The sequence below is a fragment of the Sapajus apella genome, unplaced genomic scaffold, assembly GCF_009761245.1.
Source record: "Sapajus apella isolate SASKATOON/1434 unplaced genomic scaffold, GSC_monkey_1.0 scaffold174, whole genome shotgun sequence".
Classification (NCBI taxonomy): domain Eukaryota; kingdom Metazoa; phylum Chordata; class Mammalia; order Primates; family Cebidae; genus Sapajus; species Sapajus apella.
This window is the reverse complement of record NW_022437114.1, coordinates 532,492-557,253: the sequence shown is the minus strand read 5'-3', so window position 1 is coordinate 557,253 and position 24,762 is coordinate 532,492. Positions and strand designations below refer to the sequence as shown.

Sequence of the window (24,762 nt, the reverse complement as noted above, 5' to 3'; positions counted from 1 at the left end):
GAAGTGAATCAGACCTTATCTGATAGGCGGCCCTGCCCTCTAGCTCCCTCACTCTGGCCACACCTCGTGGTGCTCAGTCCCCACACACACATGCACAGTGGCCCTTGGGTCACACTGTCCCTTCCTTTTGAATCTGCCTCCTGTCCTCAATGCCTCTGATCCACCCTTTGAGACCCACGTGGGGTGCCACTGCCTTCGCCTTGGGCTAGAAGTAGCCGCCCCTCCGGAGCCCTTGTCCCTTAGCCTGAGCGAGTCCCCCACTGTTTTTGCATGCCGCCTTCCCCATGCTGAGCTTGGAGCACCTTAGGCAGGCCCAGGGTCTTTACTAACAATCTCATTACTCAGGTTATTTCTGCTTATTGTTGACATCAAAGAGAGCTGAATGCATACCATGCTCAGCTCCTCCACCCCAGAAAGCGTGTGCATTTATGCAGATGTTTAGTGAAGAAGGGGGTGGGACAGCCCTGACATTGAGCACTTTTTTTTTTTTTTTTTGAGACAGAGTCTTGTTTTGTCCCCAGGCGCCGGGCTGGAGTGCAATGGCACGATCTCGGCCACTGCAACCTCCATCTCCCAGGTTCAAGCAATTCTCCTGCCTTAGCCTCCTGAGTAGCTGGGACTACAGGTGTGCGCCACCACACCCAGCTAATTTTTTTTTTTTAATTTTTTTAGTAGAGACGGGGTTTCACCATGGTCTTGATCTATTGACCTCGTGATCCGCCCGCCTAATCCTCCCAAAGTGCTGGGATTACAGGTGTGAGCCACCGTGCCCGGCCGAGCACCTTCTTTAGGATAGGCTTGGTTCCTGCACTCCCGTGTCTTCATGTTTCATCATTCAGACCACCCTGCCAGTGGGTGGGAGTGGCCCAGTTTGTGGGTGACAAGATGGAGGGTTCCTTTGGGAAGGGATTTTCCTTGCCCAAGACCACCAGGCTGGGAAATGGAGGAACTGATAGGAAAGTTTTAGACACAGACTGCAAAGCACTGTGGGTCCCGCAGGCTTGTGCTGGCACGTGCGCTCCTGACAGTCTCCTCAGCAGCCTGGCTCCCTGCCTGTGGCTGCTTGCTCTGAGCTCTTGCTGTCCTCTCGACTGAGGTAAATTTTTACCTCAGAAAGGAAATGTTTCAGAAGCACACCTCACGCCCTCCTTTCTCCCCACAGCTGACATTAGTCTGTGTCTTTTCTTTAGGGGATCATCTTGGCTGGCACTGAGGAGCAGAAGGCCAAATACTTACCTAAACTGGCGTCTGGGGAGCACATTGCAGCCTTCTGCCTCACCGAGCCAGCCAGGTCTGTCCTCGCACAGAACGTTATCCCTCAGCAGCCGTGGTATTTTCCAAGATTCACTGGGCAAGGGGCTGTTGGTTTTCTTGAGCAGCCGACTTTTCCTTCTTTCCAAAATCTTCCAAAGAATCAACTCAGCAACTGTTCTTGCCATTTCTCTTATCTTGACTTTCTCTGTCCCAGTGAGACTTGCAAGTGAGATACCACAATTGACAGCATTTATTAAATGAATTTTTATGGTTTACAACATACCTTGACATACAGTAATACATTCAGACTTTAAAGTGCGTTTCAGAATTTGTAGCATGGGTGGTACTGTTCCCAGTTACACATTAGGAGCTGAGGTTCAGTAAGGCCATGTGATCTGCTGGGATGGAGCAGGGCTATGGCAGGACTTGAGACTCTGATGATAAGTCCATCACCTGGACCGTACTCCATCCAGCTTCCCTTTGCATGGGGACCTGGGAACAGTCGTTCTTCTTGGGGTGCCCAGAACTCATCCTTACAGGACCGCAAATGAGCCTGCTGTAAGTACTGATTTTCATGTTTATACCTAAGCCCAAGTTTTTTTTTTTTTGAGACAGATTCTTACTTTGTTGCCCAGGCTGGAGTACAGCGGCGAGATATTGGCTCACTGCAACCTCCACCTCCAGGTTCAAGCAATTCTCCTGCCTCAGCCTCCTTAGTACCTGGGATTACAGGCACATGCCACCATGCCCTGCTAATTTTATTTTATTTTTTGTATTTTTGGTGTAAGTTTGGGGTTTTTGTTTTTGTTTCTGGTTTTGTTTTGAGACAGAGGCTCACTGTGTTGCCCAGGCTGGAGTGCAGTGACGCAATCTCATCTCACTGTAACCTCCACGTCCCAGGTTCAAGTGATTCGCCTGCCTCAGCCTCCCAAGTAGCTGGGACTACAGGCATATGCCACCACACCTGGCTAATTTTTGTAGTTTTAGTAGAGACGAGGTCTCACCACGTTGGCCAGGCTGGTCTCAAATTCCTGACCTCAAGTGATCTCCCCACCTCAGCTTCCCAAAGTGCTGGGATTACCGGCATGAGCCATCACACCAGGCTCCGTTTTACTGGAACATGCCCATCGTTTTACAAATTGTCTTCATCTGCGTTCATGTTCTATTAATAGCAGCAGAGTTGAGGAGGTGAGACAGACATCCTGTAGCTTGGAAAGCCGAGTATGTTATCTGATCTAAAAGTTTGCTAACCTCTCTCTGAAAAGTACTAAAATCTCCATTTTCAGGCCCTCGAAAGCATTCATATTTATTCCCAGTATTCTTCCTTGACCACATTTTTCTGCATCTGCAGTGGGAGTGATGCAGCCTCAATCCAGAGCAGAGCCAGGCTAAGTGAAGACAGGAAGCACTACATCCTCAACGGTTCCAAGGTAGGGCTCCGTCCTCACGGCCACATCAGGGTCTCAGTCATGACCTTCACTGCCACTGAGTAAGCACTCTCCACACACCAGGGATTGTATCTACTGCCATGGCACTGACTGCCTTCTTGAGCTGCTTTTATGTGTTTGTTTTAATTTTTTTTAAGACAGAGTCTCACTCTGTCACCCAGGCTGGAGTGCAGTGGTGTGATCTCGGCTCACTGAAACCTCTGCCTCCCAGGTCCAAGTGATTCTCCCACCTCAGCTTTTCGAGTAGCTGGGATTATAGGTGAGCACCACCACACCCAGCTAATAATTATATTTTTAGTAGAGATGGAGTTTCACCATGTTGGCCAGGCTGGTCTTGAACTCCTGACCTCAAGTGATCCACCCACCTCAGCCTCCTAAAGTGCTGGGTTTACAGGCATGAGCCACTGTGACTGGCCTGTAAACCCCAAAAAAGTTTTTAAATTTTTTGTTACACAAAATTTCAGACATGTTCTGTGTGCCTGGCCCCAACCCCAGCAGTTATCTGCTCATCTGCTCCTGGGCTTGGAGCACCTTAGGGCAGACCCAGGGTCAATCTCATCGCTCATTACTCAGGCCACTGTGCGTCTTGCAATAGCATCACCACCTCTAGGTCGCAGGGTAACAGTCTCAGCATGTCTCTCCAAAAGACAAGACTTTTTTTTTTTTTTTAAAAAGCCATAATACCATTATCACATTTTAAAAATTGATAATTTTCCCTTTTTTTTTTTGAGACAGGGTCTCACTCCGTCAACCCATCTAGAGTGCAGTGGCACAATCTTGGCTCACTGCAGCCTCAGCTTCCTAGGCACAAGTGATTCTCCTACCTCAGCCTCCCAATTAGCTGGGAGTATAGGGACACAGCTAATGTTTTTGTATTTTTTTGGTAGAGATGGGTTTTCACCATGTTGCCCAGGTTGGTTTCAAATGCCTGGCTCAAGCAGTCTGCCCACCTCGGCTTCCCAAAGTGCTGGGATTACAGGCATGAACCACTGTGCCCTGCTGATAATTTCTTACCTCTATCAGCATTCAAATATCCCCGATTGCCTCATCTGTGGCAATTTGTTAAGGAGTCTCTTTCTGTCTGTCCCCTTGTTTCCTTTCCTCCTCCTCACCACCCTCCCACCTTCTTTTTTTCATCGTTTTAGAATTAACAAGTAAATGTATTTATTTTACAGGTACAGCATGATGTTTTGATATACGTATACCTTGAGAAATGATTAAACCTTTTCTTTCTTGAAGAAATGCAGTTGTCTGGCAGTGGAGCCTGAGCTGTTTGACAACTTTGGATGTTCTTTCCCCCGCCCCCCGCCCCACCCTGGCCACTCGTGTCTCTTGGGAAAAATCCTTGCTCTGGGAGACTGGGCTGAGCCCTGTCCTCTATTCCTCATGATTGGTTGGCTTCTGCAATGCCAGGGACCCTGCATGTCTGGTCTGAGGTCTGACTGGCAGCTGGAGCTTGATGGGCAAAGACAGAGCTGAGATGGTTCACATAGGGGTTTGGTTTTCTCCAAAGTCCTTCTTTCTGTCCTCAGGTCTGGATTACCAATGGAGGACTGGCCAATATTTTTACTGTGTTTGCAAAGACTGAGGTCGTTGATTATGATGGATCATTGAAAGACAAAATCACAGCATTCATAGTAGAAAGAGACTTTGGTGGAGTCACTAATGGGAAACCTGAAGATAAGTTAGGCATTCGGGGTTCCAACAGTAAGTAGAGTGAGTGAGTGTGTGTGTGTGTGTGTGTGTGTGTGTGTGTGTGTGTGGGGTGGGGGGGGGAGACTTGCTCTTGACTGTGTCCAAATAGCATTCGGGGGGTATGTGTGTGTGAGAGAGATTGAGAGAGAGAGAGAGAGAGATAGGGAGAGACTGGCCCTTGACTCTGTCCAAATAGCAAGACAAAATGAGATTTAAATACTTTGTTTTTGTTAAGCATTTTAAAGATCAAATTAAGAGTTCCACCTGGGCTTTGTCTTTGTTCCCACAGCCAAGTGCTGCTCACTTGAAGGCCTGGTGGTCATCTCCTACTGTGGCAGTCCTGGTGGACAGACCACCTTAGAGCTCAGCTTATAGCCCCAAGCCTTTAGTTGTCTCAGTCTGCAGGTGCCTGGCAGCCTGCTTCAGGCTGTGAGTTGGATTCAGGTCCATCTGGAGGCTTGTTCTTAGAGCAGATCACAAGCACCCAAGGGGCCAAGCCAAACCATATAAGCACTTAAAAAAAATTTTTTTTAAAAATTTATTATTAGTTTTATTTATTTATTTTTATTTTTTTTTAAAGACGGGGTTTCACCATTTTGGTCAGGCTGGTCTTGAAGTCCCAACCTCAGGTGATCCACCCGCCTTGGCCTCCAAAGTGCTTGGATTACAGGCGTGAGCCACCATGCCCGGCCCTCATATAAGCACTTTTTTGTCGGAGGAGACAGATTCTCCCTCTGTCACCCAGTCTGGAGTTCAGTGATGTGATCTCCGCTCACTGCAACCTCTGCCTTCTGGGTTCCAGCGATTCTCCTGCCTCACCCTCCCAAGTAGTTGGGACTATAGGTGTGTACCACCACACCTGGCCAATTTTTGTGTTTTTTGTAGAGACAGGGTTTCACCATGTTGCCCAGGCTTGTATCAAATTCCTGAGCTCAGGTGCAATCTACCTACCTAAGACTCCCAGAGTGCTAGGATTATAGGTGTGAGTCACTGTGCCTGGCCACCTTGTTTTTTTTTTTTTTTAAATAGACGTTTTGCTATGTTGTCCAGGCTGGTCTTGAACACCTGGGTTCAAGTGATCCTCCTACCTCTGCCTCCCAAAATGCTGGCTTTAGAGGCATGACCCTAAAAGCACATTTAAGGCCTCTGTTCATGTTGGCTCAGCTCTATTCTAGTGGCCACAGCAAGTCACATGGTCATACCTAGCAGACAGGGAAAGGGAAGGAGGTCCACCCCTCCCCACAGTGGGAGAGTGCTACAGTTAGATTGCAGGGGTGTGGTTGTGTTAGAGTTAAGAATTGAGACCTTAGGAAATGCTGTTCTCTCCCTCTCTTTGCTTGTTCTGGCTCTTTATATGCCTGGCTCTTTTCATTCTTTAAACTTCTGCTAAATGCCACCTTACAAAATTCTGACATAGCCCTTAGTAAAAATATTATTATCCATCCCCTTGCCAACCTCCATTTCTCCTTATCATGTTGCCCTGTTTATTTCATCCATTGCACTGATTACAATATTACATTGTTTTGTTTATAGTTTATCTCCCTAACCAAAGTATGAACTCCACAAAGACAGGAACTTTGTCTTTCTATACTGTCTTACCAAATGTTGGACGGACGGACGGATGGATGAATTACCTGCTTTTGCAGGTCAAATGCAGAGTGGTTTTTTGCATTGTCAGATGAGATCTTAAATTTCATGTGTTTCAGCCTGCGAAGTCCATTTTGAAGACACCAAGGTACCTGTGGAAAATGTCCTTGGAGTGGTCGGAGGTGGGTTTAAGGTGAGTTGCCAGCCACAGCCCCTTGTGAGTACCATGTAGTGTCTCAAGTGCGACTTGTCGGCTCCCAGCTTTTGCCCCATCCTTGCTCATAGCAGAGCAGCCTGTGCTTGGCAGGTGACTTCGCATGGTTATCTGTTGGGAAGTCGGAAATGGAGACTAGAAAATTGGCTGGCTCCTAAAAGGAGTATGTGGTAAGGTTGGGAATCTTCCTTCACCTTGAGCAGAGTCTAGGATCCCCTTCCACAGCGGGTGTGAGAAAGCAGCCCGTGGGCTCCAGTGAAGCTCAAGCTGTGTGTCTACCTCCCTGCCCCACTCTTTTCTTTTTAGACTAAAGTGAAATATTTTTTTATCAAGAGATGATTCATAGAACAAAGGACTCACCATTTTAAAACGTGTATTTCAGTGTATATTCACTATCTTGTTCAAATACTTCCTGTGCCTAATTGCAGAACATTTCCTTACCCCATAAAGAAACGTACTGTCCAGTAAGACCCTTACCCCATCCCTTGGCTGCTACTCTTTTGCTTTATGTCCTTATGGATTTGCATGTTCAGAACATTTCATAGAAATACAGTCATATGCAAGATCCAGTCTTTGGTGACAGGCTTTTCTCACATAGTGTGATGTTTTCAAGGTTCATCTCTCTTGTAGCATGAATGAGTAATTCATTCCTTTTATGGCTAAATTATCTTTTGTTGAGTGGAGAAAGCAATTTTGTTCATCCATTCACCAGCTGATGGGCATTGGGGTTGTTAGCACTTTTGGTGGCCATCAATAATGCTTATGAACATTCATGTCAAGTTTTTGTGTGGAAATATGTTTTCAGTTATTTTGCTTTATACGTAAATGTAGAATTTCTGTTGGGCTTAAGTTAGTCTTGAACTCCTGGGCTCAAGTGATCTTCCTGCCTTGGTCTCCCAAAATGCTGGTACTACAGGTGGGAGCCACCATGCCCAGCTCTTGGCATGTTCCTTTGGAATAAAGTTCATTGGTCTTTCTTGTGTGCGGGGACATTGGTAGAGCTGCAGCAGTGAGTGAACTACCTTGTTCCGAGATGTTAGGACAGTGCTTTCTCCCAGTCCGAGGGAATGATCCCGTTCGCCTGGTCTGGTAAAGTCAGATGTGTGGTTATGGCCTCCTCCCCCTGCCTCCTTCAGGGCCCCTGGGCTCTCCCTTTCTCCCTGCAGGTGGCCATGGACATCCTCAACAGCGGCCGGTTCAGTATGGGCAGTGCTATAACTGGGATGCTCAAGAGATTGATTGGTAGGTAAGTCAGGGACAAGGCCCTTTGTGCTCCACTCCCTGCTGCCCTGGCTCCATCCCTGGAGGCTCTGCTATTCCCCTGGCCACTTCCAGGCTGGTGCTGAACTAGGCCACCTCGACCGAGGGTCCAGCCCTGGGCTTTTGTGGAGACCAGAGGGTCTCCTCAGCCTGCCTCCAAATTTGTCGTCTTCGAATTCCTGTTTCATCTCCACACAGGGGATGGGAATGGGGCAACAGACTTTCTGTCTGGGGCGAGAGGAGTAGGGGCAGAGCTGCTTGGTGAGCACACACCACGAGCCAGACTCCCAGGACACATGGCCTCAGGTGCCCAAGGTTCACGCCTCCTCGGTGACTGCATGGTGCGTGAGGAGTGGGGTCGGGTTTGGAACCCAGGTCCCTGGGCCTCTGGATCTTTCTTTGTTCTGTTCTGTCAGGATACCTGAAACCTCCATTTTCCTTTGCCAGTGAACTTAGAACAACCCTGTAACCATCCTGTCTGTTGTGGAAGCATCTGTGAGGAAATGGAAATGCCTGGGATGGCACACCCCTAAGTGCTTTATGAAGCTCCTCTTTGGATGCCAGGCTCTGGGCTGGCCTCTTTTGGGCCAAGATAGGCATACTTGTTTTGGTTTACCTCCATTTTAGAAATGAGAAGACAGAGGCTCAGAGAGGGCAACTGGACCCAAAACTAAAGCTCTCAGGCTCCAGGCTCAGGGCTTTTCTCACTTGCAAGTCCTCTGGGGGAGCTCAGCCCTCTTCACCTCCTGAGTGCGCCACACCTGGGAGAGCCTGTGGAGAACACGGCCACAGGCGGGGGGCGGGGGGAGTGCTGCCTGGGAGAGGCACCATGTTACTCATGGGCCCTCAGAGCTCAGCACTTTGTCACAACCACATGCCTGGAAGCCCCAGCCCGAGTATTCAAGCCAGGCGGCCCCACCTGCTTTGGTCAAGAGCACTGTGCGCTGGGTTTGGGCCTGCACCTCTGTCTGGGGCCTTTGTGCCTGGCTTTGTGTGAGGAGCCCTCAGCCTTCCCCCTGGTTGTATCTTCACAGCGACTCTGATGTAGGTGGTGGTGTTCAGGGAGGTGACATGCTTGGCCCAGGCCACTGGCTGTCAGAATCATTGCCAGGATTCAAGTCTGTATCTGATGCTAAACTGTAGGTGCCATGAGGAGGGGTGGTTTTCCTCTGACCCATGGGTGCTGGCAAGTGGGGGTACCAGCTTCTGGGGCATTTGACCTCAGCAGACATGCTTCTCATAGTGCCCGCCTGTGGGAAAGGTAAAGATGATGGCCATAGGAAATTATGTTTCAATAACAGTAAAGTTCCAGTTCTTTCTAATGACTCTGCTCTTCCTCAGAAATGGCTGCTGAGTACGCCTGCACAAGGAAACAGTTTAACAAGAGACTCAGCGAATTTGGATTGATTCAGGTATAGATGGTTGAGTGCTGTCTTTGTGGATTTCACTGTGTGACATGACAGTGTGTTCTTTTGATGTCTCTGTACTGGTGACTCTTCTGTGGTGATTTGTGAAGAAGACTAGTTAAGGCTTTATTTGACAAGGGTCGCTGGGCCTGCTTCTCTTGGGAAATCAGGATTCTGACTTAATTACTTTCTCTCCTGTTTTGAAGATTTGGCTCTCAGCACATGCAAATTGCTTCTTATGTTTTTTTCTGAATACTCCAGGAGAAGCTTGCACTGATGGCTCAGAAGGCTTACGCCATAGAGAGTATGACCTACCTCACGGCAGGGATGCTAGACCAACCGGGCTTTCCAGACTGCTCCATCGAGGCGGCCATGGTGAAGGTAACTCTGGCATAGCCAGAGAGCTGGCGCTGGAGGGAGGCTTGGGAAAGCTCCCTCACTGTGACCTTTCAAGCCCCTGCTGTTGCCTGTCATCTTCCACCTGTCATTGATCCAGTATTTATGATGCACTCGCCCTGTGTAGCACTCCAGGGATAGGCAGGCAGCGGGCGGGGAGCAGCAGCAGGGAAGTGACTGGTGAGCAGCAGTTTGTAGGAAGGCTCCATGCTCTCACAGTGCAGTTTCTGCCAAACTTTTGCCAGTGGATCAGCAGTTTATAGCAGAAGGAGACCATTCTGTTAACATCCTTTTAGAATAATAACATTGCAGCTGGCTTTCGTGAGAACTTTTTTCCTTAATTTATGGCCTTCCTACTTCTTGGTTTCAAAACGTCCTCTTAAAAACTAAATATATGGCAAGGCGCGGTGGATCACAGAGGTCTAGAGTTCAACACCAGCCTGGCCAACATGATGAAACCTCATCTCTACTAAAAATAGAAAAAAAAAGCCGGGCAAGGTTGCGGGCACCTGTAATGCCAGCTACTTGGAAGGCTGAGGCAGGAGAATCGCTTGAACCCAGGGAGCAGAGGTTGCAGTGAGCCACCTGCACTCTGGCCTGGGCAACAAGAGTGAACTCCTCTCAAAAAAAAAAAAAAAAAAAAAAAAAAAACTAAGTATACGAGCCTGGGCAACATGGCAAAACCCCATCCCTACAAAAAAATACAAAAATTGGCCGTTGTGGTGGTACACACCTGTACTTGGGAGGCTGAGGTGGGAAGATTATCTTATTTGGTTGAGGTAGCTACTAGAGTTTTCTGTTGCTTTTGTTTTGTTCATGGTGGAGGGAGTCATTTTTAGCTGTATAAAAAAGATGGCCACCCTTTGGGGGACCCTACTTTGTTCCCCCCAATAATTATTTTTAAGCTGAAATTGAGCTCCTGAGAGAAATGGTGAGAGGTCTAGCAGTTTAGAGAAGTGAACATCCTGGTATCAGCAGGAGAGTCTACCTATAAGGTTGGGATCCTGAAGTGGGAAGGTCCCTGAAAAAAATTAAAAATTAAAAAAAAAGATTGGGCATCTTGGATGGCCTTTGAGTCTTTTCTAGTTACAGCCTGCATACTGGGTGCATTTGCACATGTTTTATCACCTCGTCGCCTTGTCACCCATGAACAGTGACCACAGACATTAGCTTGTTGTGGGCCAGCCTCTTCCATATGCTAAGCCTAGAGCTTAATATGGCAGTATGTCTGCCCCCAAGGCGCTTATAGTGTGCAGAGACAGAAAGAAGTCATGCCACCAGGGCTGGGCAGGAACAGGTCAGGCTTTCTGGGGAAGGGAAGATCTTAAATGGGTTTTAAGGGAAGAGGAGCTCAGCCAGGTACAGAGGGGGCAAAGGTGGGCCCAGAAGGTCATGGTGGGATGGGGACCACAAGCTGGCCGGTGTGGCCAAGGAAGGCAAAGGACTTGCCCACCTGACCCCTCGAGTTCCTCCCTGCCCGATGTCTTCCCCAAGTCTGGGTGCCTCCCACGCCTCCCCAGCCACCCAGATCCCTATAGCATAGGTCCTCCTTTTGGAAGGGAATCAGTGTGACACCCCATGCTGACCTTGCCCTGGGCCCACAGGTGTTCAGCTCTGAGGCTGCTTGGCAGTGTGTGAATGAGGCGCTGCAGATCTTCGGGGGCTTGAGCTACATGAGGGACTATCCGTACGAGCGCATACTGCGTGACACCCGCATCCTCCTCATCTTCGAGGTGAGTGGCCCTGCTACCAGCTAGGCTGTTCTCCAGCCCCACCCTGCCTGGTCCTAAAGAAGCTGCTCAGGGCCTCGCAGAGGTCCCCGAAGTGGTCCCCACAGCCCAGGGCTGGATTGCATGCTCTGATTGGCTCTCAAGGGCTCTGCTAGCCCTGGCATGTCTCATTCCCGATTGCTGCCCTCGATCAAGTCACAAGACTGAAGAGTTGGTTCAGTTAGCATGTGCCAGGTGGCAGGGGAGGGAATTAGGCCACAGAGACTTTGGGTGCTGTGTTCTGATTGTGCTGACCAAGGGAGATGACAGAGTACAAGTACAAAGAGGCAGGGAGTGGACACCCTCCAGAGGCAGCCAGAGTTTTCTGAAGCATGTGTTCCTGGCCCTTAAGGGCAGAAAGAACAGGCTTTGACAAGGGCTGAGGGCGGGGAGGGCAATGTGTCCTGAAGGGTAGGGAAATAGAGTGCGCCAGGCCCAGATGGGACTGATCTGCTGGCACAAGGTGAATGAAGAGAGAAGGACTTTTCTGGGAGCAGCAGTCAGTCCTGCTAGGTGTGCTATGCCAGGCAGTGGGTTTGAGGGTGTTGCAGAAGGTGCATGGGAAGGCTAGAAAAGCAGCCAGACTGTGGAAGACCTTGATTGACAGCAGAGAAATTTGGAAGCCATAAAACATCTTTAAGCGGGCATTATTTGGTTGTATCTGTGTTGTGGGAAATCCCCCCCAGGGGCTCATGTGGAGAATGAGTTGCAGGGATGAGGCCAGAGGCCAGGGGCTCTCCTGCTGGGAGGGAGGGGCTAGAACTAAGAGAACACAGCAGGATGGGTGGGATATGATGGCGCGTACACAGCAGGCAGGCCTGAGACAGGGAGAGGGTTTGGTCCTGAGCAGCAGGTCTGGTAATGAGGGGCGTTGTCAGCCGCTGGGAATGTAGTCTTGTCTCCTGGGCCTGTCCTGCCCAGTGGGAGGCCTCCTTGGCTGCTTTTGTTCCCAGCCTGCCCATTGGGTTCCAGCCATCTCTGCTGTTTTAGTGGACAGACAGGGCAAGGGCCAGCCTGAGGGCACTGGAGTGGTCTCGGCCCTTCCCTCAGCCTGGGAGGGTTGGGCTTCTCTGGGGCTGGGGTGGTCAGCAGCGTTCAAGAAGCCCTCAAGGCCTTGGAAAAACACAGAACTCTTGCTGTGGGGCGGGAGCTCCTGTTTGGAGTTTGCTTGGTGTGCCTAGAGGCCTCCACAGTCCTCCCCTTTTCCTGTAGGAGTCCTGCTATCCGTGGTATCTGTCTGGTTGCAGGAGACAGTCCTCAGTCCCAGGTGCTGGCTATGTGGCCTGGGTCAGGCTCCTGCACCTGACACACAGGACCATTGTGCAGAGTGAGCAGAAGCCTACCAGCTTCTCTGATTAGAATCGCAGGTGGGGGGAGTGGGGAGCATGTAGCCCTCTGGGTGATGACACCTGGCACTGAGGAGCTTCTAGATGCCACTCCTGTTCAGCAATTTGTGACCTCTGTGAGGAATCTGGCCTCCACCTGGAGCCAGCAGTGTCTGTCTGGCACTGGCTGAGCCCCAGGCACCCCTCAGGGAAGCTAGTTTGCATTTTAAAGAGGAGCTGGAGACTTGGAGAAATACGTGACACACGTGAGGCCGGTCATGGAGAGATGGGGGGGTCCCAGTGGGAGCCCATGGCCATCTGGTGTGCTCCCTGAGCCCTGGTCAGAGCCCTGTTCCCAGCTGCTTCAGAAGCAGTGGCTTCTGTGGCATGGGCAAGCAGGCAGTGGCCGGGCCTACCCAGCACATGTGGCACCACCATGGCTGCCTGGCAGAGGGGAGGAGACAGCCTTTGACCTCTACACTACTGGCCACAGGGAACCAACGAGATTCTCCGGATGTACATCGCCCTGACGGGTCTGCAGTATGCCGGCCGCATCATAACCGCCAGGATCCAGTAGGTCCCATTGTCACTGTTTGCTCCTTGGGTCCTATACCTGCCCAGCAGGGGCCAGTCCAGGGCAGCAGGAGGAAAGGGCTGCCTTGGCCTGGAGTGTGGGAATGGTGGAGTGGGGGGCATGGCATAGCCTTGCAGAGGAGACCTTCCCCTGTGGTGGCGGGGGGCTCGCTGCCCTGCCCTTATGGCCACACCAGCCTATAGCTCCAGCATGAACACCATATCCCCCTTCTGGTCCCCCACACTGGAGGCAACTGGTTTTTCAGAACCTGAAGAATAAGAGGTATCCCCTTAAAGGTGCCAGACCTCCCTCCTGCTCCCCTCCATCCCCATCCTAGGGGCACAGCAATCCAAAATCTCTGCTGGAGGCCAAGTATAGGTTGCTAGTAGAATTTTGTCTCCTTCATGGGAGACAGGCACTGGGAAGCTGGCTGTGACTCCACTTCTCATGGGGGAGAACACGTGTGGCTCTCCCGAGGAGACTGCTCGGGAGAGCAGTCTCTCCCGAAGGTGATGGGGTGGGGAGGGTTCAGCCTGTAGCCAGGGGCCTGGCATACCCAGGCCAGGGAGGCCATGTTGCTGGACGATGAGAGCTAGCAGCAGGGCCTCCAGTTACGGGACCATGGACTTTCTGCAGTGAGCTTAAACGGGCCACTGTGACCACAGTCATGGAGACTGTTGGCCGGAAGCTTTGGGACTTCACGGGCAGGACGGTGGACATGGAGCTGACAGGCAAACTTGGAGTCATACACCCCAGTCTTGAGGTAAGTGGGCCTAGCAGGTATACCCCCTACTTGGATGCCCTCCTGCCAGATCTCCTCATGGCAGAAAGGATCTTACTGTGGGGGCGGTCTAGGCTCCTCCAGGGGAAGTTGGGGAGCACCAGCTAGTCCACGACACCTTGGATTGCCTCCCCCAGATAGGACACCTCTGCCTGGTACCTGGGCTGTGGGACAGGACTGGGCCTGGTAGGGATGAGGTGCTGAACTGAGTCCTGTCTTGGCTAATAGGATAGTGCCACCAAGTTAGAGGAGAACACCTACTACTTCGGCCGGACCGTGGAGACGCTGCTGCTCCGCTTTGGCAAGGTAACCAGGCCCTCCAGGCCCAGAACAGAATTTTTTTTTTTTTTTTTTTGAGACGGAGTTTCGCTGTTGTTGCCCAGACTGGAGTGCAATGGCACGATCTCGGCTCACCGCAACCTCCACCTCCTGGGTTCAAGCAATTCTCCTGCCTCAGCCTCCCGAGTAGCTGGGACTATAGGCACGCACCATCATGCCCAGCTAATTTTTGTATTTTTAGTAGAGACGGGGTTTCACCGGGTTGACCAGGATGGTCTCGATCTCTTGACCTCGTGATCCACCCGCCTCGGCCTCCCAAAGTGCTGGGATTATAGGCATGAGCCACTGCGCCTGGCCAGAACAGAAATCTTGATCACCCTGGAGGGATGGGGTGGCTGAGGTCAGGCTGGCTTTATCAGCCTGTCCTGGGGCCCACTTAGCTACTCAGAGGGCACCCTTACTGGGTGAGTTTTCTGCTGTGTTTTTCTGTGTACCTTCCAGGTAGAGAGAGGCTCCCTAGAATCAGGATGGCAGCCCCACCTGGGGCCTGAATCTGGGGATCTGATTGGTGGGGCTCTTACTGCCAAAGGTGACAGTAGCACAGTAGGCACTGGCTGCTGGTCGTGCCTTAACCCCCTCCCTGAATCTAGAGACCAAAGAGAAGGGAAAACAGAAGGTGTTATTGGCTCCACTTTCTCAAGGAACACAGACTAAGACAGGCAAAGATGCGGCCCTGGGAGGGACCATGTTGGGGCTGGTTTAGGTAGTGAGTCTCCACTCAGAGCCTCTGTGATCCCAGACCATCGGGGAGGAGCAGCTGGTGCTGAAGCGTGTGGCCAACATTCTCATCAACCTGTATGGCATGACGGCTGTGCTGTCGCGGGCCAGCCGCTCCATCCGCATCGGGCTCCGTAACCACGACCACGAGGTGAGCACTGCCCAGCCTCGCACATGGCCTGGCTGCTGGCCTCTGTCCTGCTGCACATTAATGAAGTTGATTGTTGGGGAGGGGGTGGGCGGGTGAGGAGGGCCAGGCCAGTTCAGGGGGTGTCCTTAGGCCCGCATGGCTGTGGGAAGGGCTGTGCAGGTTCGCTATGCAATGGCAGGGTCTGTGCGGCACAGGAGATGGGGCTGATCCCTTTCTTCTTCCTGCCTGAGAGAAGACTCAGCTGAGTGATGGGGGTTCCTGATTCAGTGTCCCCACCCACAACGAGTGGCAGACCCTGCACAGTGCCCCCTCCACCGTGTACCAGGCTCTGCCTCCACTTTCCAGATTAGCCTGCAGATAACCAGGATTGTGGTCTGCCTCTCAGAGGAAACAGGCTCAGAGATGTTGAGTCTCTTGCTTTTGGGAAAAGAGCTAGTTTGGGTCAGGGGTGACTCCTGAGCCAAGCCCTTTGACCCCTCCCATGCTACCCAGTTTGGCTGACAGGCTGGGTTTTTGAAGCTCGGAGGTCAGATTACAGGGATTTGGGTACATCTTTTCTGTCCTTGGTTCTGGCAGGCTCTCTTGGCCAGCACCTTCTGCACGGAAGCTTACTTCCAGAATCTCTTCAGCCTCACTCAGCTGGACAAGTGTGAGTGGCATGTCTTGGGGGAGGGAAGGAAGGGCCCACTTCTGGGCCCCTGTTGGTGGTGAGCTATTTCTGGACCCTGTCAAGCTCCCAGAGCCTGCTGGCTGCTCACAGACCTCTGCCTTGAGTGAGGGCCTGGGTAGGCCTGGGCTTAGCTGGAGCAGTGCCTGTCAGGCACCGTAGGTGCAAAGCTGCTCCATTCACCAAGGCAATTATAGATCAAGCAAGTGCAGAGCTCCTTGTGCAGGGCCCCTGGCATCTGCCCAGCATGCTGCCTGATGCCTGGCTGTTTTTTTTATTTTTGGCGATGGAGACAAGAGTCTCATTTTGTCACTCAGACTGGAGTGTAGTGGTACAATCTCTGCTCACTGCAACCCAGGTTCAAGAAGTTCTGCCTCAGCCTTGCTGGGATCACAGGCATATACCACCATGCCTGGATAATTTTTGTATATTTAGTAGAGATGAGGTTTCACCACGTTGGCCAGGCTGATCTCCAACTATTGACCTCAGGTGATCCACCCACCTTGGCCTCCCAAAATGCTGGGATTACAGGCGTGAGCCACCGTGCCTAACCCTGACTGTATTCTTAAAGCTGCCCCGGGAAGGCTTACAAAGGGAGGAGCACCTGGTTGTAAGATCTGGAGATTTGGGAGACAGCATTTTATCTGCCCTTTTACCCACTGCACTCCATCTAAAGTGACCTTGCAGTGCCTTGCAGAGGGCTCAGCCTCGGCTGAGAGAACAGAGCGCTTTGCTCATGCTCCTGCCTTGTCTGCAGTGCTCTTCCTCTTCTATAGCAACTCCACCATATCTGGCAATGCCCAGCTTAGTCCACTTCTGACCCTCACAGTCATGTTGGCCTGAGGCTCTGGGTCAATGTCCTTGCAGAGCCCAGTCCTATTGCCAAGTAATGGGGGTAGGTGCTAGCACTGTGGCACTCGCTAAGAGTGGCATATGCTTTTTGCAGGTCCTGGCCTGCGGGGGTGCCCAGGCACCCCCCTACCCAGTGCTCAATGGGTTATGTGCTATAGAGAGTGCTCAAATGGTTTCTCCTCCAGTGGGTTGGAATCACAGATGGGGCATTTACAGAACAAGCGGCAGCTCCACCCCATGAGATCTGGGGGTTAGAGATGAGCCCTTTGTAACTCAGAATGAAGCTCTACCCGCTTTCTCTCCCTGCAGCCCAGAATTACTTGCTAGGGGTTTGGAGGAGGGGGATCACCCTTAGGGCTGCCTCATGGTAGGTGGGCTTTGTGAAAAAATGCCCCCACTTCAGCCATGTTTGTCTTACCACAATGCAGAAAATCACTCACCATCTCTCCTTTTTCTTCCCAGATGCTCCAGAAAACACAGATGAGCAGATTAAGAAAATGTCCCAGCAGATCCTTGAGAAACGAACCTATATCTGTGCCCACCCTCTGGACAGGACATACTGAGGCAGGGAATAGTGTCCACTGCCACCGCCTGCCCCCAGCTGTGGCCCGATGCTGGATGACTGTCACTACTTTTTCAGAAGATGGAGAACTTGGGCTTATCACAGGTTGAGCCATTTGTTCCCAGTCTGCACCTGAAGGGTTGTCTCCTGGCATGGGGGAGCCTCTTCCAGGTTTTAACTTGCGTGCAGTGCTAACAGGACCATCACAGCCTCTGAACTGAGCCAGACAGAAAGAATGGAATTGCTGACCTCTGGAATTGGCGGGTATTCTGGTCATTGAGGAGACACCAGTGGAAACCGGGGTTTGTGCTGCTGCCTCCAGGGCGAGACGGGTGGGGACCTGGTATCAGGTGGGAATAGCCATTTCTGCTCAACCACACATTCTCTAGGAAATAGCTTGAAAGCTGCGTCTGGGTCCTTCATTTAAACTAGAAGCAGAGGCACTTAAAACGTACCAGGAACCATTTAACAAAGAAGAATAGAAAACATCACAATCTGTGTACTCTTAGCCTTTGCTGTACTCATCACACTGTTCCTCAGAACCAGCCTTCAATGGGTGACAACAGGACCCTGAGAACCACCCAGGACCCTGAGAACCACCCTTTGGTGATGGCTTCAGGTCCGCTTTGTCCTCACCCTGCAAGGAAGGCCCAGAATGCTAAGGAGCAGGCACATGGGGCAGGCTGCAGTGCCTTATGGTTACGAGCCTTTAGTTTTTCTTAGGAGATGAGGAGGCTGCCTTAGCTGATGTTGCCACCTAGGGACTTGAGTGTTTTTTTTTTTTTTTTTTTTACAAGAACTGGCCTCCACTCTCAAGAGGATGCGTGGTATCTCCAGGCTGCCCCAGCAAGCCTTTGCATTTCTCCAGCCTCCATCCTGCTGGTACTTGTGAGATATGCCAGGTCCCAGGCATGCTCACTGTGGCAAACTTCAAGCTTTGGTGTGGACCTTGGGTGGTCTGGAGCTCTAGAATACCTATAGTGGACATTCCCTTGAGCACAGAGGAGGTAGCTAGCTCTTTTTCTTCCAAGTATATTCCTAATTTGCTGTGATGCTGGAAATAGGCAAGGAGGAGACTGGGAACTTGGAGAGCTGAGCTGGCCTGAGCATTCTTGCCAGGGCTTTGGTAACTAGTTTTTAAAATGGGAAAGTTTATAAATATTGTGATCTTGTAAATAACCTCAGTGAAACCTGAAGATCTGTTTTGTTAATGATGACAAGGAAGCATTTTGCACAAAATTAAGCATCCATACCTCTGGACAGAAGGCTGCTTGGAGTTTCTTTGCACAGGGGAAGTTTGGGAAGGGACTTTCAGACCCCAACCCCCTTCTGGGCAGCCCTTTGGAAGGGCCTTCACTCTAGGCTGGCGGCGTGTAAGGCCTCTGGCAGCAGTAACTTCTCCATTCATCCATCTGGGGTTGAAAAGGCCTAGCAACCAGTTCAAGCCTCTCCCTCTCATCTGTAGTTGCTAACTGTTCTTAAACATGTTGTGGGAAGAGGAGGCCCCAGCATGTGTTTCTTAAATGATTTCACCAGTGAAATGCCCAGACTTGCTGGAAAGGCTGGCAGTGGAGCTCACTAGGAGACATTCTTGCCAAGGAAAAGCCTTGTGTTCTAGGGTAGACAGCTCTCCTAGCTGGAGCCCCTTTGAGAGCCACAGCAGTAACTGTGGGCCTGGGACACGCCCACAGAGAACAGGGTCTCTTCAGGCAACCCTAGGAGGTCCAGGGCCTATTGGGGAGGGAGGGAGGGAGCCAAATCTAGGCAAACGGAGCAAGTGATTTTTCAGCAAACTTGTTTAGCTCTTCTATGGAGCTGTGATCACCTGTCCTTAGGAGTCAGGGGAGGAGAGCAAGCCATTGTGTTCACCTAGTTTTTTGGGAGCAGTTTCTCTGACAGACCTTGTTGCTAGATAGGCCCATGTCTCTTTCTCCCTGAACAAAGGTTCTGGCTCTGTTAACAAGTTCTCTGTCAACCTCGAGATGATCCTGAGGTCAACTTTCATAAACAAGGATAAAGAGGAAGAGGACTTGGAGGGACTAGTGTAGCAAGACCTGTGTTTCCTTTCTCTGCCTTTCCCCCCCAGAGAACTGGCATATCTTTGCAGCTGGAAGGTCCCAGTGAAGCCCAGAGCCTCTACCCCCACCCTCTTGGCTGGATACCTAGAGATCAGTCATGGGTAACAGTGTTGAAGCTCAGGAAGCCTTTAGACCTGTCTTCCAACTTCCCCACTTTTTATAGCCAAGAAACCAGGCCCAGGGCATGGAGGGATTTACCTGAAGTCACACAAATGTCACACCTGGGACTAGAATCCTGGTCTGAGTTCCAGTCTAGCATTCAATCTCTTCTATCAGACCCATTCTGCATCTTGATTTTTTAACATAGGAAGTTTGGTTGATAATGTAAACAAAGTGGATACCGCTGAAGATGCAGAGTGGTACAGCTCCTGCCTGCCCACAGCATCAGGAGGCCCAGCTTGGCAAAGCTTTGCGTGTTACCTGTTAACAGACTTCGGTGCAGGAGAAGGGGGCAGCTCAAGGAAAGGTGGTGGCTTCTTGTACAGATCAAAGTCCATGTGGCGCCTGTCCCAGCTCCACCTGTCTCGATCCAACACAGGCTCCAGTACGTTAGCAAACAGGGAGTTTTCCTTCCACTCCTAAATTAGGGAAGTAAGTAAATCAGGAGGAGAAAGGTCCCTATGGACACCCCACCTGAAGCCCTGCTCCTCCCTGTGGACCTCATTCAGCTCTTTGATGTGTGGCAGCTTGAGATGCTGAAAGCTGCCTTCAGTGTCGCCTTGAAGACCTGTCACTTGGAATCCCCTGGCTGTGAGCCAGGCCTGGCGGGATTTCTTCTGGGCTTGCTTTTCCTCTTCCTTCAAGTCCAGGGGCTCCACCATGGCTGAGAGGTAATTCTGTGAGTACGTGAATCTCTTTCTTGGTTCCTAGAAATGGGGGCAGACAGATCTGGGTAGATGGGCTGATAGCAATCCTGAATTTCCAAGTAGGAATGAGAAACAGCTGGGGGCATAATCATAGGTCCTGACAACATAAGTGGTGCATTGAGAGAATCTGAACTGTGCAGCATCCCTGTAAGGGTCATATCATTGTCCCCTTTGATGGGAGAAGCAGTTTCCTAAAGTTAATGTGTGCTGGAATCCTAAACCATGGATTTCTCTTCTGTGTGGCAGCTGCCTTCATAAGCAGCAATCATAAAGTGTTCCCCAGAAGTAAGGACAGTACAGTTGTTCTTTATGTACATCTGAGCTTACACTGAGGATCTCTTGCTTACCCTCAGGTGTGGAGGATTCACATTTAGTGTGGAATAGAACACCTCTCAACATCTGAGCCTTGTCTACTTCCCCTAGCTGATTGGCTTTCATCTGTAGACCTGAGATCCCATGCTGACCTCCAGGCAGTCATGGTCAGAGGAAAGAATTCACTGAATTTGCCAACTGCCATCATCTGTCTAGATCTCTCACTCACCTTGGCCATCTCTTTATACAGCTCCTTTTTGGCAAGTTCTGTAGAATTCAGGGTCTGAATACTATAGTTGTAGATGGTCTTGTTGGCAGGGGCTGCAATCTTAATCACCTTTGCCATGGACTTTGGAGCCTTCTTGCTGACCTGGTAGGCTTCTGTGATATTTTTCTGAAGAAAGAGACACCAGTCACTACCCACACCAGATCATCCTCACCCAAAACTGCCATCTCATATGCACTGAGATGATCTCTGGGACATAGCTGTGGTGCAGGTATTGATTGATTCTTCAATACTTGCGCTATTACATTACAGAACCAGGCCAAAGGGCCAACCAGTCCAACCTCAGATATCCAAAAGACCTCAGAGGACCAACAGATTGATACCCCTAAGGGCACTGTAACTGGAACACACATCTGGCCACTCATCTCCCAACCAGCTGCTGATAAAGACAATTTATGGCTTACATGGTCAGAAGTAGGAAAGGCTTTCATGGTATGGACAGGGGATATTACAACCTAAAGCAGCAAGGACCACCATCCTTGACTGTGGTTGACTGTCAAGTGTGCCTGAGGAGTATGACCCTCATTCTCTCCAGTAGGCCTAGTTTGGAAATGAGAACTCTTCCCTGGTTGGAGAGAAATGAGATGATCCTTGGCTTCCTTTGTTAATGAAAATAGAAATGTGGAAGGAGATAAAAGGCAACACCGAAGGCTGGGAGGACGGTGCATAGGACCCAAAACAAGGGAGAACTGGGAAAAGTTGCTATTCTAAATTGATGGGCACTGCACAGTGTTTCATATGCATATTACATAGTAATCCAGCAAAATACCATCTTACCTTTACAAAATTTTTTAGCACAAGGTGGTGACCTTAGCTCAACTACAGTGGCTTGACTTTTGAATCTGAGGAACGTCTGCATAAGAATGCAAAATAATCAGGGGGAGGACAAAATCTGCAATGCACACACATGAAAGAACAGACTGTCCAGGCAATAGGGATACAAGGCAAAGACAGGTCTAGGGTCATTGGATGGGAACAAAACTCAGACTTTGGAGCACCTTTGAGAAGATTATACTAGGGATGCCACGTAGGGCAAGAATCCTGTCATGGCCCACATGGAACTTCAATATTTCATGATATGTCCAGTTTCTCTAATAGTCCTTAGTTGGGGTATTAGATCTGAGTTTTTCAGTCTGCCATTCCTAGAGGTTCCTTGCTCCTAAATCCTAGAATTGGTGAATTGCAACGTAGTGTGACAGATTCTTTCCATGCCACTCTTAATAATTTGGAGTTGAAACTTTGACCTAATACTTGTTAGAGGGAAAGCAAACAGTGTCCATAGTTCTGGATGCCTGAGATTGTCTGCCAAGGGGTGATACCTGCAGGAGAATTTGGACTCAGAGCAAAAGTAACTAGATGCTGGAGAAGTACATGCAGAGAGAGTGAGTGAGTCTCTCTCTCTCTCTCTCTCTCTCTCTCTCTCTCTGTGTTTGTGTGTGTGTGTGTGTGTGTGTGAAGGCCACAGACTGAACTGAAGCCAAATTATTGGAAAACATGGGCTAAGAATTTAACGTAAGAAATTACAATAAGAATGAAGATAGCAATAAGCCAAAGTAAGACTAAAGAAAAGTTGAGTATGAAAACAGTTAAAACAGAAAACAAGAATGAGATACTGCAGAAGTGATAGTGTTGGGAAACAAATGAACTGAAAGATCCACTTGAGATATGCTTTCAGAAAGCAGTCCTGTATAAAAAGATAAAATTAGAAACTGACTATAGAGGATGGAAATAACATCCAAATAACAGAAGTCCCAAAAGAGGGGGAAAAGAAAGAACACTTGAAGAAAATTTGAAAGAATAATGTCAGAAAAGACAAAACTTCCAAGCCTGGATATGCTATTAGTGGGATTTAAGAAAAAAAAATATAAACTCTCAAAACTTCCAGAGGAAAAGTGCAGGCCACCAGTAAAGAAAAAAGTAAGAAAAAAGTATCACTTGCAATCAGATCCACAACAGCAACAAGATAAACTTTATTTTCAACCTAAAATTTGATATCCAGGCAAACTGTCTAGTCGTGAGGGCATATGCTTAGGTTTACAGGGCCTTAGGTTTTACACAAAACCCTCCTTTAAAAACTCTTGGGGCTCACACCTGTAATCCCAGTACTTTGGGAGGCTGACGCAGGCAGATCACCTGAGGTCAGGAGTTCGAGACCAGCCTGGCCAACATATAGTGAAACCCTGCCTCTACTAAAAAATACAAAAATTAACGGCATGGTGGTGCACACCTGTAGTCCCAGCTACTTGGAAAGCTGAGGCAAAAGGATCCCTTGAACCCAGGAGGTGGAGGTTACAATGAGCAGAGATCATGCCACTCTACTCCAGTCTGGGTAACAGAGCGAGACTCCATCTCCCCCAAACTGCCCCCCAGCATTGTCCCCTGCCAAAAAAAAAAAAAAAAAAAAACGGGAGAAAATTCAAAATGGAGGAGGAACATTGAGGTGGATTCAAGGTTAGCAAGTAATGTCCAATATCCTAGTAAAGTTGTCTTAAAAGGACTAGGAAAAAGTAAAGTTTCAAAGCATTGAAATTCTAGAGACTATTAAAGGGATGGTGGAGTGTGGGTAGGAGATAAGCTAAGAAGAATATAAATGTACTATTTGTCTTATAAAGGAGATATAAATTATGAGTTTAACAATTCAGTAGGAATGCCTAACAATATGGTCTTCAGGATAACCACCATAGAAACAAAGAATGTATACTTAAGTCCACAGGAAAAAAAACTTGATCTATCCAAAGAACACAGGAAGGGAGGGTTTAAAAGTAGATTAGGTGACAAAAATGCCTACTCTAAACAGTAATTACAGTAAATGTTTTAAGCTTGCCAATTAATCTCAGAATTTTTTTTTTTTTTTTTAAAAACAGTTTCACTCTTATTGCCCAGGCTGGAGTACAATGGCACAATCTGGCTCACAACCTCCACCTCCTGGGTTGAAGCAATTCTGCCTTAGCCTCCCCAGGTAATTGGGATTACAGGTGTGTACCACTATGCCTGGCTAATTTTGTATTTTAAGTAGAGATGGGGTTTCACCTTGTTCAGGCTGGTCTTGAACACCTGACCTCAAGTGATCCACCCACCTTGGCCTCTCAAAGCGCTGAGATTACAGGCATGAGCCACTGCACCCAGCTTGGATTTTTTTTTTTTTTTTAAGCTAACAATATACTACGTACAAAACTTTCAACACAAAGAGATAGGTTTGAAAACTAAAGGGAGACAGCATATACACTAGGCAAAAGTGTACCAGAAAATAAAGGCAAAAAAAAAGCTGTGTGGCATTTTTAATATCTGCTGAAATAATTTGAGTTCAAAATCTATCAAAAGGGACAAAAGGATATTGTATATTGAGGACAACAAAAAGGTATAACTTGTAAATACATATGCACCTAGCAATATAGTCTCAAAATATATTAAGAAACAACTGACAGGATTACAAGGACAAATAGACATCTATCTCACATCACTGGAGAGCAATCAAGGCAGCCAGGATTTGAGAGGCCAAGAATCTGGAGAAAAGGGAAATAATGGTGGTTCCATTTTCTTTTTGTCGTTGTGTCTCAAGGGATTTACTACTAAGTTGCACATGGATAAGGAGAAATAAGAACATAAGCAGAAAAAGCAGCTAAGAAGTTCAGAGGCTAAGGAGGTATTTTAAGGAAAATGTTGTATTGCTAGGGAAACAAAATTGGATTTCAAAATAGGAAATTGTGTCAAGGAGGAAGGGCCCTAGTACTTCTAGGCTTCCAGTTTAGAATTCAGAAATTCTGTGCTTTAGGAGTAAGGGTAAGCCTGACTGATTAAGGAGATTTATCTGTCCTCTGTTTCCTGCTATATCTCTCTGGAGTAAGACATCAAGAGAGTCTCTCCAGTTTTCAATACAGTCTTTTCCATTTAACAAAAAATAACAGACATGCCAGGAAACAGGATGAAAAGATGGAAACCAAGAGAAATGAGATAGAAACAGATCCCAGGTAATTGAGATATTGGAATTATTAGACAAGAACATTAAAATAGTCTGGACATGGTGGCTCACACCTATAATTCTAGCACTTGCGAGGCTGAGGTTGGTGAATCACTTGAGGTCAGGAGTTTGAGACCAGCCTGACCAACATGGCAAAACCCCATTTCTAATAAATATACAAAAATTAGCCAGGTGTGGCAGCTAGTTCCTGTAATCCCAGCTACTCAGGAGGCTGAGGCAGGGAGAATTGCTTGTACTCAGGAGG

At 49.1% G+C, this 24,762-nt stretch overlaps 2 protein-coding genes across 4 annotated transcripts in view; one reads left to right on the top strand and one right to left on the bottom strand.

Moving 5' to 3' along the window:
• The window catches only part of ACAD9 (acyl-CoA dehydrogenase family member 9), a 28,571-nt gene extending 10,314 nt beyond the window's left edge, over positions 1–18,257 (top strand). For 2 of the 3 annotated variants that reach the window (XM_032267996.1, XM_032267998.1), the window contains 14 exons: positions 1,191–1,291; positions 2,606–2,684; positions 4,235–4,409; positions 6,104–6,177; positions 7,365–7,440; positions 8,800–8,870; positions 9,126–9,245; positions 10,865–10,993; positions 12,848–12,927; positions 13,565–13,691; positions 13,938–14,015; positions 14,788–14,916; positions 15,493–15,565; positions 16,898–18,257. In XM_032267996.1, the coding sequence (XP_032123887.1) occupies positions 1,191–1,291; positions 2,606–2,684; positions 4,235–4,409; positions 6,104–6,177; positions 7,365–7,440; positions 8,800–8,870; positions 9,126–9,245; positions 10,865–10,993; positions 12,848–12,927; positions 13,565–13,691; positions 13,938–14,015; positions 14,788–14,916; positions 15,493–15,565; positions 16,898–16,998 (1,413 nt within the window). In that variant the 3' untranslated portion in view covers positions 16,999–18,257. The other variant, XM_032267997.1, reaches the window with a different exon arrangement.
• Positions 18,258–19,302: 1,045 nt separating this feature from the next.
• Positions 19,303–24,762, bottom strand: part of CFAP92 (cilia and flagella associated protein 92 (putative)) — a 70,337-nt gene continuing 64,877 nt past the window's right edge. Inside the window, exons 13-15 of the mRNA XM_032267994.1 lie at positions 20,483–20,647; positions 19,735–19,941; positions 19,303–19,653 (exon numbers count right to left, since the gene is read on the bottom strand). Of these exons, the coding sequence (XP_032123885.1) occupies positions 19,492–19,653; positions 19,735–19,941; positions 20,483–20,647 (534 nt within the window). The 3' untranslated portion in view covers positions 19,303–19,491. The remainder of the gene's footprint in view (positions 19,654–19,734; positions 19,942–20,482; positions 20,648–24,762) is intronic.